The 13,477-nt window shown below is 34.2% G+C and overlaps 3 protein-coding genes across 4 annotated transcripts; 1 reads left to right on the top strand and 2 right to left on the bottom strand.

Moving 5' to 3' along the window:
* The first annotated feature begins 203 nt into the window (after nucleotides 1-203).
* Nucleotides 204-1,760, top strand: LOC145073404 (protein PSK SIMULATOR 1-like). The gene has a single exon (XM_079019950.1). The coding sequence runs from the start codon at nucleotides 271-273 to the stop codon at nucleotides 1,699-1,701; it is 1,431 nt and encodes a 476-aa protein (XP_078876076.1). The 5' UTR covers nucleotides 204-270; the 3' UTR covers nucleotides 1,702-1,760.
* An 865-nt stretch (nucleotides 1,761-2,625) lies between these two features.
* On the bottom strand, nucleotides 2,626-6,495 carry LOC145073405 (actin-like). Its single transcript, XM_079019951.1, has 5 exons — nucleotides 6,302-6,495; nucleotides 5,152-5,224; nucleotides 3,754-4,147; nucleotides 3,064-3,677; nucleotides 2,626-2,973 (listed from the first exon to the last, which is right to left on the bottom strand). The coding sequence occupies exons 2-5, from the start codon at nucleotides 5,209-5,211 to the stop codon at nucleotides 2,908-2,910; spliced, it is 1,134 nt and encodes a 377-aa protein (XP_078876077.1). The 5' UTR covers nucleotides 5,212-5,224; nucleotides 6,302-6,495; the 3' UTR covers nucleotides 2,626-2,907.
* Nucleotides 6,496-8,604: 2,109 nt separating this feature from the next.
* LOC145073109 (amino acid transporter AVT1A-like) lies at nucleotides 8,605-12,924 on the bottom strand. 2 transcript variants are annotated; one of them, XM_079019667.1, is made up of 13 exons: nucleotides 12,773-12,924; nucleotides 12,464-12,654; nucleotides 11,505-11,791; nucleotides 11,191-11,405; nucleotides 10,883-10,906; nucleotides 10,618-10,798; nucleotides 10,327-10,543; nucleotides 10,092-10,227; nucleotides 9,816-9,833; nucleotides 9,561-9,708; nucleotides 9,416-9,459; nucleotides 9,235-9,297; nucleotides 8,605-8,921 (listed from the first exon to the last, which is right to left on the bottom strand). In XM_079019667.1, exons 2-13 carry the CDS (start codon nucleotides 12,634-12,636, stop codon nucleotides 8,829-8,831), a joined length of 1,599 nt encoding a protein of 532 aa, XP_078875793.1. In that variant the 5' UTR covers nucleotides 12,637-12,654; nucleotides 12,773-12,924; the 3' UTR covers nucleotides 8,605-8,828. The 2 variants fall into 2 exon arrangements, with proteins under 2 accessions (XP_078875793.1, XP_078875794.1); XM_079019668.1 differs by lacking the exon at nucleotides 12,773-12,924 and having other exon boundaries at nucleotides 12,464-12,757.
* Nucleotides 12,925-13,477: the final 553 nt, after the last annotated feature.

The following is a 13,477-nucleotide window of genomic DNA, read 5'->3' as shown; positions in this document are numbered from 1 at the left end:
TTTTTTTAGTAGTATAAATGTACATCAACAGCTTTTACGACTTTTGTGTCTTCTTGGATTAACAGCCCCTATGACGACCACACCCTGCCCACAATCCATATCCAGTTTTAGGCAACAACGTTTCCAACTATCGGAAACCATAATCATGAACATAACCCCAAGTCCCCAACCCCGACCCCACCCTCATGATCTACCCCTTCTCCCGCATTTTCTTCATCATCACCAAAACAAAAACAAAACGTATGTAACATCTTCACAAACCCTCCAATCATGGTGGCTTTCGCTTCCATTGCTTGTCTCAACGGCAACAATGGCGGCGTCAAAAGATCACCCAACGAACAACCCGCAAATATCCCCCTTGGAATCCTCGTATTCGAGGCTGCCAAGACCGTATCCCGCCTTCTTTCCCTCTACAGATCTCTCTCCGATCCTGAAATCTTGAACCTCAGGAAAGAAATCTTTAAATCTAAAGGCGTTGTTTATCTCAATTCTGATGACGAAGGGTATCTCCTAAACCTGGCGTGTGCGGAAAAGATCGAAGATCTTGACAAAGCTGCAATCGTAGTTGCAAGGCTTGGCCGGAAATGTTCGGATTTGACGTTGAATTCCTTCGATAGGGTTTACACTGATATTAAATCAGGAACGACGGATTTACGGAAATTTGAGTATGGGACAAGTAAAACAAAGAAGAAAATTCGTAAGTTGAAGAGATTCTTGTCGGCGACGTTGGGTTTGTATGGTTCGATGCATTGTTCTCCGGGATTGGAAGCGGCGCCGGAGAAGAAAATGAATTCTCCGGTGCCGTTCAAGAACATGATGAAGTTCCCGGCCATTGAATGGAGAATACCGCATGCGCAGCCCTGGAAACAACATGTTCATCACACAAAACCGAATTTATGGACCCTGCCTTTCGAAAAAGTGGTTAGGCTGACGTCGAGAGTTGTATGCATAATTTATGCCCGGATTTGCATGGTGTTTGGACCATACGTGTCTGATTTACCAACCGCATACACCGGCAGACAAAAACACGTTACTGCACAAATCCCATCTGAAATCTGGTTTATCGAGCCCAGAACGCCTGACAACAAATCTCCTCGGCCAAGACTCTGGATTGTTCATCATCATGAACCAAGATCTCCTCGGTCAAAACTCGTGAAATCCAAATCCAAAAAAAACTTGGCTCGGATAAACCCAAACCCCGATAGGTCGATTCCGACTGAGGAAGCCAAAACCGATCAGGTATTCCATGACGCCGGTCCCAATACTGTTGGCGGCTCCCGTCTTCAGATTCTTTACGCCAACCTCATCATGATGGCGGAGGAAAACATGGTGAGAAAGACCATAAAAGATGATGTGCGGGATGAGATGTATCGGATGTTGCCAAAAAATATGAGAGCGATGGTTAAGGTGAAGATCAGGAGGCTCAGGGATTGCAAGGGCAACAATGGTGGGAAGCAGAAGATGAAGGAAGCATTGAGGAGTATATTCATGTGGCTTTCACCCATGGCGCACAACACCTTGTTGTGGGCTCGGGAGAGGAGAGTGGAGATGACTCGTTTTGACGCCAGGCCTCCTGTGCTGTTATTGCAGACATTGCATTTCTCAGACAAGGAGAAGACGGAAGCTGCCATTGTTGAGGTATTAGTGGGTTTAAGTTTTATATACATGCAACAGAAGAGTCGCCGGATGCCTGCAGCTTGATGGCGGCGGATGATGGTGAACATGAAAAAAAAAACTTGTACATGATATATTCAAATGAATAATAATTTTTTTTCCTTGGAACTGGAGACAATTATTTAAAACACCACTAGTAAAATGCAATAGAAAACAAAGACAGGGACTACAACAAAGATGAGCAAATGACTATAGAGCAACAACACGATACCAATTAAGACCACCTGATGCAACATAGGATTAAAACTGTCATCGAAGATAATATTTGATTGTCATTATACTATTGATTGATAGCGCTTATGATGATGCCCCCTTACCTTTCCCCGTAATGTTGTTTTATTAGTATGGATTATGTACATGTTATTATGAATATTAATCAATTTTTAAAAATCTTATAATTAATATGATTTTTATGTCTTTTTGTAAATATGGAGTCCTTTGGAGTTAGGCATAAGCCGTTGGCTATTTTACTTATCAAAACTTTGAAACCGCAAACATTTATAGTATATATATATATATATATATATATATATATATATATATATATATATATATATATATATATATATATATATATATATATATATATATATTTGGCGTAAGTTCCTAAGATATTAATAAATAAACTTGGTTTTAACTTTTCAGTAGTGATGTCGTTTGGATCCATAAGTCAATTTCTATCTTTGTATTCGTTTAATATAGTAATCGATGATTAGATAACTATGTGTAATAAAAATCCAATAGCATGTATGGTTGTGAGTTGTGACTTTTTCTAATTTCTAAAATGCATATATTGTGGATGTGATGAATTCGGTATTCATCTTGTTTCCCAAATTACCTAGTACTTGGTAAAATGCTGATAATGTTTAGTTTAAAAGGAGTAGTCATATTCAAGTGTTATAATTGCATATAATAAAAGAAATCATCGTCACACATGCATGTACAAGGGAATTAATAAATGGTTTCCAATTAAGGGACGTATGTAATTCATTTATAGAAACAGACACAGTAGTATCGAAACAAAAATAACAATCAAGTGCAAATGCAAATGTAAATGTAAATGCAGATTGTATTACTATTTCAACTACCAAAAAACTGAAAAAAATTTGTAGAACAATATGTAAGAAGATAAAATGGGCAGCAGCATTATCCTCTCACGAAACAGACAGAGTACTCAATTCAGTAGTACCACCTTTTATTATTATTTTCCTGTGTCATCAATCCTCCTCATGTTTAGAAACATTTCCTGTGCACAATGGATGGGCCCGACTCATCGTATTCAGCCTTAGCAATCCACATCTGTACTCACAATTAATAATTATTAGTATTTATTTATGTGAAAGCCAAAGCCAAAGTCAAAGTCAATGAATGTGTGAGTAAAAAATTTACCTGCTGGAAGGTGCTAAGAGAAGCCAAGATGGAGCCACCGATCCAGACACTGTACTTCCTTTCAGGTGGGGCGACGACTTTGATCTTCATGCTGCTGGGGGCTAAAGCAGTAATTTCCTTGCTCATTCTATCAGCAATACCAGGGAACATAGTGGTTCCACCACTGAGAACAATGTTACCATACAAATCCTTCCTAATATCCACATCACACTTCATGATAGAATTATAAGTGGTCTCATGAATCCCAGCAGCTTCCATTCCGATCATGGATGGTTGGAACAGAACCTCCGGGCACCTGAAACGCTCAGCACCAATGGTAATCACCTGCCCGTCGGGCAGCTCAAAGCTCTTCTCCACAGCAGAGCTAGTCTTGGATGTTTCCAGTTCCTGCTCAAAATCCAACGCAATATACGCCAACTTCTCTTTCATGTCCCTCACAATTTCTCTCTCAGCACTAGTGGTGAACGAATAACCCCTCTCAGTCAGAATCTTCATCAGTGCATCCGTCAGATCACGCCCAGCAAGATCCAAACGCAATATAGCATGCGGGAGTGCATATCCTTCATAAATCGGCACAGTATGACTCACACCATCTCCAGAATCCAGAACAATACCTGCAAATTAATTGCAAAACCAACCACTCCCACTCAGTAACCAATTAATTATATGTAATTAAGGGAACTTACTTACCGGTGGTACGACCACTGGCATAGAGTGACAGGACAGCCTGAATTGCAACATACATAGCAGGGGCATTGAAGGTTTCAAACATGATTTGGGTCATTTTTTCACGATTGGCTTTTGGGTTGAGAGGTGCTTCCGTGAGAAGAACCGGATGTTCCTCGGGGGCCACACGGAGTTCGTTGTAGAAAGTGTGATGCCAGATTTTCTCCATGTCATCCCAGTTGTTGACAATACCGTGTTCGATTGGGTATTTTAGAGTTAAAATACCCCTTTTGGATTGAGCCTCATCACCTACGTATGCATCCTTTTGTCCCATGCCAACCATCACTCCAGTGTGACGTGGGCGTCCAACGATGCTAGGGAAAACAGCTCTTGGTGCATCATCTCCAGCGAATCCAGCCTAAATAACAGTAAACACACAAATAGCAGCCTACTTCTACTCCAAAATATATATATATATATATATATATATATATATATATATATATATATATATCAACTTAACAATTTCCTTTTGGATGTTCTGACTTTTGAAAGAAAACAACATTTCTATTTAGGCTACATGCAAGAAACAGCAACTTACTTTCATTTATGTATAGCAGTGTACTTTCAACTTTATTCTAATTAAGGCATTGGACTTTAAAAATATATACAGTTACATAAGTAGATAATTGGATTAAAGGGTAACCAGTAAACCCAATTTTTACTTTGCAGACATAGACACCAAATCACAATTATGTGGACTATTTCTGCCATGTCAGCTCAGCCCATTGTTGGCTTATTTGCCTAAGAAGTTTAAGAAAAAATTTTATAAATGGAAAACAAATTTGGATAGAAAATTTAAGCCTCAAAGTGTATTATATAAGCAAAAAAAAATATGTTTGCAAGTATTCCACATGGACATCCTATGTGGACTGTCAGTAGGTATTCCACATGGACATCCTATTTGGAAGGTGACGTGGAATAAAAACTTGTTCACATGGGCCATGTTATTAGATTTCAAATTATCAAGTTACCCGTTACAAGGTCTTAATATGAACAATTTTGGAATTATATACGAGGAAAAATGAAACTACATTGTTATTTCTTGCATTTAGCGTTTCCATTTTTGAAAAATTAGATTTGACCACATGTCCATTAGTAACCAAAACAAAGCATTGTAGCATTTTGGCCCACAAAGTGCTATGTTTTGCAATTTTTTGTGATATTTTGGATATTCCATGAATGGCCAACATTGTTATTAAACCATATATCGGATAAAATGCTGCATTTACTTTGAGGGGGGCTATGAAATAGGAATTCACGCCCCAAAAATAAGCACAACAAAGAAGCAATTGACCTCAAAAGAGTATGAGAGTAAAGTAGTTTAGCTACAAAACTACAATACCACATTCGAATTGATACCTTAACCATTCCAGTTCCATTGTCGCAGACAAGTGGCTGAATATCCTCTCCATCTGCCATCTTTACTCAAAGCCTGTAAGAAACAGGAAAGATGAAATGTAGATTCAGTGCAATAATCATCAAAAGACATGGAAGGTAGTTTTTTATGATGTCAAATGTCGAAATTGTTGTCAACAACAAAATATCTGGGAAGAACATAGATCATCCAACATGAATACATCAAAGATAATTTACAAAACCATTTATCATAATCAAGAATCAGCAAAACATAGCAACTTGATCTCGTATTGTAACATTTACAATTTCTGTTTTCTATTCACATGATCTGGAATGTATAAAATGTTGTGATTTCTATTTAATAACAAAACGAAACAGTGTTTTGCAAAGAATTTTTTTTAACCATGAAAATATCAAGATCAAGTGTAGAAAATGATTTATGGTTTTCTGAAAAAGTAAGCGTTTGTCAGTTGTCACACACCACCTAGAGTTAAGAAAATCTAAAATGCAAGGCTAATTTATGTGTATATGTGTTGATAATATGCATAAAATACATCAATTAATACATAGATACGTACACGAATATGTATGTATTTATGTGCATGTACAAGTATGTGTGTGTATACAAAGATAGATGTATATGTAAGCAAATATATGTCATGTACGTATAATTTGGGGAAAATTGGTTCGCAGGGAAACACAACATTCAAATGTGGAACAATTTGATGATATCATTGAGAAGCGAATTTGTGATCGTAAATGTGGAAGATGTTATAGGTCTGCGGTACATGAAAACAACCGACGATAAAATAATCGAATCTCAAATCGTTTCCATAATGTAATATCCGATTAATGGAATTAGAAACAAATGCTTGCAGATCATAACGTCAAATCACTACAAGAAACAAACAAAACAGGCATCTCGACGATAAAATGACAGCGGAATGATGGGATTAAAATGAGGAAAAGATATCGTCTCCAAACACAAAATAAACAGATCAGTCGTTAATCGCATCGAATTATATCACAAATAAGTGCCATGCACAGAATCAAAAACGAAGATTATGTTAACAGAAAGCGAAATCGAACGCATTCGAGAGTATAATCGAAGAAGAAAGATGATGATAATAATTCGAGAATCGAGAGGATTTACCTATCAAGAATTGCAAAAGTTGATTGATCGTGATCGTGATCGTGAGCGAGAGAGAATGGACCTGGCTTTTGGAAAGAAACACTCAGATTTACCTTGGGCGAGTGTGTGTAAATGGGGGAATGGAAGGGTAAAATGTACTTGAAATTCGGGAGATCGCTACACCACCCATTCCATTTTGTTCGTGCTCCCGCAACAAATCAAAAATTCTAAAATTAGTTTGTTTATCAGGGTCAATTCTTTTTGCAATGTTTGCCAAAACTAGTAATGCCACGTCATATTTTTATTTTATATTATGGTTTTATTATAGTCATATCTTAAATCAGTTTATCATATGATTTTATTGTTTCATAAAAAAAAATACGCCTTATAAATATTATCCCAACTAAATAGTGACATTTGATTGTTAAATTGCGTAATTTAGTTTTGGTTTGTAAAGATAGTATAATCATGTACGATTACTATAGATTTTCGTTAGTGTAAAGATCTAAAGTTATATTTACGGGGTACATTAGTTTATAACCAGTAAAAATCACGGTTACAAAATTAATTAAACCTTCATAGTAAAAACTTGAAATTATTAATTAATTATTTCAAATAAGTTATTTTAAATAAATTATAAATTAAGAAATTTTTTTAGTTATATAAAATTATAAAAGTTGATTTAAATAAATACATGAAATTATATCATCTTATAATATATATTTATTTTATTTTATTTTTTATTTTAATATTATTAATTTAATGTAATTAAAATGTGAAATTTGAAATAAAGAATCAATTATTAATTTAATATAATTAGAGTAGGAAATTTAAATTAAAAAAAATAAAAATTAATAGGTTGACATATAATATAATAGGTGGCATGATAAATGGCATATAATATTAATGAGAATTTTTAATATTGTAACACTTATCAATAGAAAAATATATATATTTATTTATTAGAACAGACTAGTAGAACTAAAAGTATATAAACCGACACATATAGTATTAATAAAGTTATAAACCATATGATCTAATAAGAGTAATGGATAGAATAAAATAAACAATATTACATTCTTATTTTTGCTAAATAAGAATTTGCTTTTCAAAAAGTTTTCATTGTTGCTATGTTGGAGTTGATGGATGTTTTCAACCAAAATCTTGTAACATTTACATTGTAATATCTATGGTTAACGGTACAAATACTTTACATTTTATGATTATTCAATTTAAACATAAATATTTTTTTAATCCCTTATTTTTTTTTTTCGATTCTGGGTCTTTTACCAGGTTTACTAGTAATCTTTTGACTTTACATTCGTAAAAACCAAAAACATTTTTTTCATAAAAACCAACAAACAAATTCTTTCGTTTGAATTAACTTTTTTATTTTGCTCATAATTCTCATATTTTCTTGTTGTCATTTATGCCTCCATCTTGTTCTTCTAACTTTTGAACATTAGAATATGAAAGATCATTAGTAGTGTATAAAAATATAACAATCAATCAAAGCTCGAGAATCAATTTTGAAAACAATTCAAATGTAACTCATGATAAGCTTGTAGTTAGGAAAAAAAATAAAGAGAGAGAGAGAGAGAGAGAGAGAGAGAGAGAGTTATTCGATGTTTAATTTACTCTAATAAATGAAAAGTCTTTTACCATTTGTCATACTCTCATTTAATTTGTCAAATGTTATTTTATGGTTATTTTGAATTAATTTTTTTTCTACATGTCATTTTATAAGTTTTTATATTTTTTAAAATTTTATATAATATTTTAATGTAATAATTATAATAAATATAGTAATAAATGGATATCAATGTCATTAATAAACTAACCTTTTAATTTCAAAATTCTCAAAATAAAAATTATTAGTTTATTTATTTATTTTTTCAAATTGTTTGTTTAAATTTAAAACATGAAAAAACATTTCTACTATAAGAATTCATTATTTTCTTATAAATTCAAAGTTCTTAAATATTTAGATATTTATATTTAATTTTTTAAAAAAAATTAACCTACATGGATCTCACAACTAGTTGCTAATCGATTTAAGTTCAAATCATCTAATCATCTTGCTTTTGTTGTAATTAACTACCAAATACTATATGAGAAATTTATTTTTGCCAAATAGTTTGAGGATTTCTAAGAGTTTGTGTATAAGTGCCCGTGACATCCATATAGCATTATGGCTGCATGCATACAAAAGTACAAATAATACTCTCCTATATTTGGGCCTTTGACACAAGACTTCTGCCAACTTGAATATTTTTTCTAACTTTAAGAAATTCATATTAACTATCACCTAAATGTACGAAGTGTTATCCACTCATAATGACCAAATTTTATATAGAAACATAAGTAACATATACCAAGTAAATTGCATTTGTTACATGGAACCAAAAAAAAAAGTGATAAAATTGAGCTGTTTTCGATATGACAATCATATAATATAACCTCTCGGTAGCTACCAAAAAAAAACCTCCTACAACTATCTTGCCTTAAAACAATGACGAATCACATCTTTGTGGGCCCAAAAAATGTCTCAATATTCCGTAACAATACTGGATAATGACGAATAAGTCCCAACGAGAGCACTCATGATACCCACCACAATAATGGAAATACTCAAAGCAATCTGTGTACACAAGCATCATATAAAATTTCATCAAAAAAAAAAAAAAAAAAAAAAAAAAAAAAAAAAAAAAAAAAAATTCTTGTGCCAACTTTAAGGATGTGAAAGGGCATTTACGTCTTTTTGAACAAACAACAAATCAAGAGCGAGTCTCTGTCCCAAAACTGTTCTACCTTTCTGAGTGGGACAAGAAATTGCAATTTCTGTCTCATTGACATCAGTCTCAGTCCCAGACCCAATCAAACATAGTACAAGGTTATCTGTCTTGTCCTGTCATGTGTAGGAGCACATGTCACGGTTTTGATCTGAGACTTACCTGTGTAGTTGTTGCCTTATTTCCTTGAATTTTCAGAAACAGCAAAGCTGGCATTACTATTGCCTGTGTTGAAGGACATACAAATTAAAAGTTTTCACTTTCACAAGAAATCAAGAATTACATTAATAGCCTTGCAAGAATATTTTTGAATGTAAAGGGGTCAAGTAAAGTGGATACTTACCACCATTACACATAGGAGTGATCCCATCAATGCCATCACAGCACCTGCAGTCAAAGTTCAAACATACAAGATTCAGTTCATCACATAACACAAACAGCAATGGAATGAACCATTCCATTCCGTTCCTTCCCTGATTCCATCTTACCAAAGAAAGGAATGAGAACTGCAACACAGACAGTAGAGAGGACTAGTGCTGTTCTGAGAAGAACATAACACCAAGTGCTACTCGAGACTCTTGCAGGTAACAGCTCTTCTATGGCACTAGCCAATGGATTCATAAGCAAAGCATATTTATAGAATGTCAAGGTAACAAGTGAAATAAAACGATATAGAAATTAAAAACGATAAAGGAGGATTATAATTCAATTCCTAGTTGGTTATAATCATTAAAAGGATATTTGGTGAACGGGTTGATGACCTGCAATTTGTTAAACATATATTAATACTCATAGCAAATTATTACATCTTTAGTCCCGAAAAGTTTTCACTTGCAATTTTGTCCTTATTTGAGTTCAAAGTAAAATGACTATATTTTCTGGACCAAAATTAGTCATTTTATTAGGGACAGAGATCAAAAATATTACAAGAATCAAATAAGGACCAAAGCTGCAAAAAACAGTAATACTTAGGGACCAAAATGTAATTTATTTACTGTTTATTTTAAATTGACACTTACCACTATCCACAAAGCAAGTTTTGAAACAATCACATTATCTGGCATGTTCAATGTTATTTGAGACAAGGTCCTTTCACCAAACATGAGAAACCCCATTATTGCAACAGCCCCATACATAACCCCACTCAATGAAAAACTGAGATACATAATAAAAAAAAGATATTAGCTCATGGAACATTTTACTTTTTTCATATTTATTTAATAATTGAACAAAAGTAAATGTTTGGTGCCATACCCTATTACCATGGCCTTGCTAAACTTGGTCTTATCAGACATTGACTGGTATATATTTGGGAACACAGAATGTCCAGAATAGCAAAAGACATAAATGCCCAAAGCAAACGGAACACCATTCCACTTAACTGCGGGCCCACTTTCATGAAACCCAACATTCACTGTCCCAAGGTAAAACACACAAAATATAACCACAACTGTAGCCAATACCCCAGTAGCTGCAAAAAAATTGGCATTTATTCATATAACTTCATTTTCAACTAGCAGATATATATAATATTGTATAAGATACCTGATAGATATGAAATTACTCGGACATTCTTCAATAAGACAGTAGGTATAAGAATGACAGCAGTGACAATTGCAAACAAGTGCATGGAGTCGAGAGTAAAACCACCCAAATTTAAGGACACTCCAGGGAACAAACTATTGAGATTGTCTCCTTCTAATATAATGAATTCCACACAATATGACTGAAAAAGTTCAAAATGTAAAGCTGTTGAAACTTGAAACAGAAAGGGAGAAACAAATCATTACAAAGCCATTGATTCACTTACATAAAGCTCGGTATACAAGACGATCTGCACCAAACCCATAAGTATCAGAAGGAGTTTTATAAATCATATAGGTCACATCTTTTAACGGGACTAGACAAAACTTTCTAGGGTTATTTTCAATGATGATGATGGAAAGGGCATTTTCGTCTTTTGCACAGACAATTCACCTTCTGAGTGGGACGAAAAATTAAAAATTTTGTTGAACCGCTGACATCGGTCTGAGTCTCGGTACCAGTCCAATGCATGTCAAACACAGTACAACTTGTTCTGTCATGTCCTGTGTAGCAGGTGGGACCATGTCAACTTACAGATATGATGAGGCGCCCATATTTTCCAAATGCAGCTTCTCCAATATCCGGATAACTAAGAATCCCTTCTTTACTCTCAAAGCAATGCCTCATAAGTGAAGCAGTGTAGCAACATATAACACCAAACACAACTAGCATTCCCAATCCTGCCCAACCAGCTTGTGCAATTGTATATGGTGTAGAAAGAAGCCCAACTCCAACCATAACATTCACCGCTATTCCACCATATTATAAAAAATATATAGTCATTATAATGATAATTACACTTTCTTTAGTATTAAGAATTTGTAAAGATTCATTTTGGAGATTCTCACCATTGAATACAGTCTGAGTAACACTGCATCCATGGCTAATGGGAAGTTCTCCAAGTTGCTCGTGTAAAGAACCCTTTCCTGACCATGTTGATATCTTCCTTGTGATCTTTTCAAGATCCTCTTTGCTATAAAGTTTTTCACATTCGGATAGCAACCGAGCTTTTGCTTCAGCATCAAAGTTACTTTCAATACCAATATCATATAAGGATGAATATATAGTGGTAGAAGGAGATCTAAGGAGTCCGAAATTTGGTGTTGCTGTGATTGAATATGAATCAATTGTCTGCCTGCAATCAAGAAAATAGCATTATAATTGCGTATTGGACTTTAATTGGGTAGCTAAATATGTGCTCTCCTCCCAATTAAAAAAAGATGAACAAACTTCTAGGTTGACTTTAAAGTCGAATAAACTATTCAGCTCTAAAATCGGTATCATTTCTCAGCATTATTAAGCAAGTTCATAACAAAGATTACAATTTTGACAAAATCAATATAACTTTTTAAAAGGTATACCTTTGACTACAAAAGTCAAGGTGTGTGTATATGTTCGTAGCAAGAAAGCATCTTATATATAAAGTTTCGAACTTTTTGCCATATTTTATAGAACAATATCAAGATTGACCCACATCATACGAGCATGAGACCATGGGAGCTTCTGCCAGAATAGATGTTAACTGATAATATATGATAATTATGACAGGTTTCATTATACGCCTAAACAAATCGGACGATTGTTTTCCCTGATTCAATAGAAATCAAGTGGAAAACCAAGATTTCTAGCCTTCTTCAAGATTAATAATAGTAACACAGAGAAACAGATCTGTTTCCATAGCAACATATGACAAATCCATAGCACTGCTATAGTAGCTTGTACTGCATGATGTGAAGGCTGTACGTTGCTATACTCGGTGGACAAGACTAGCTAGCTTAAGACACGGGCGAGAGAAAGCGAAACTAACTTGTAACTCTGCGGCCATTGACGAGAGGAGAAATGCGATGAAGAACGCGTAGAGTTGCGACTTGCATCGTCATCGCTACCATCGTCACTATCATTATTTTCGACATCGTCGTATTGAACTTCGTCATCTTCATTATACTCCAAGAAGTACTCATCATTTGCTTTGTCTCCCATTTTTCGGAGAACTTTTTACTGAAAACCCACAAAGATTTTAGGGTTATATCAAGATTAGAAAGCTCATAGACAAAAAAAAACAGATAAAATACGACAAAAAAAAACACGAGTAGCCAAAGAGAGAATTGAAGCTAACTCGATAAACTTCTTGGCGAAAAATGACGTCGGTATCTTATTAGTATCACTAGTGTTGTTCTAGAAATGGAGTTTACTAGAATGGTCGAAATTTGTGGGTTCGTGGCTTAATCTTATCAGAAGGTGGAAAGGTTATTGATTGTACGTCTGTAATTTCAATAGAGAATCAAAGTGTACGGACGCGATTATTTCTTTTCACGGGTTTTTGGTATTGATAAAGACCGATCATACATGACTCATTATCGAATATACAAAGTCATTGACTCATTTGAGAGTATCTCAATCCAATATACAAAGTCATTAATGGTTGTTAATCATTTTAACATGTTCACGAATATAAACGTGACTCATTTGAGAGTATCTCAATCCAATATACAAAGTCATTAATCGTTGTTAATCATTTTAACATGTTCACGAATATAAACGAAAGAACATGAACAATGTATTTTGTTGAACGAACGAACAAAAATAATAAAACTCGTTCATTTATTCGTTTGTGTTCATTCGTTTGTTCAACTAACTTAAATGAACGAACATGAACAAGTCTTTCGTTCGGTTCGTTTACAGTCCTAATATGAAATGTTTAACGTGTCAAAGATGGTCACATCATGACCGACGTCTGAAAATTGTGTCTTAGATTTGGTGTACTTTAGTAAGTTTGACTCGGGGATAATATTTGATGAGATTTCACTGGGTGTGGTAAGGC

This window comes from Lactuca serriola, chromosome 9, assembly GCF_051521515.1.
Source record: "Lactuca serriola cultivar US96UC23 chromosome 9, Lser_US96UC23_V15, whole genome shotgun sequence".
Lineage (NCBI taxonomy): Eukaryota > Viridiplantae > Streptophyta > Magnoliopsida > Asterales > Asteraceae > Lactuca > Lactuca serriola.
This window is presented reverse-complemented; position numbering and strand designations above follow the sequence as displayed.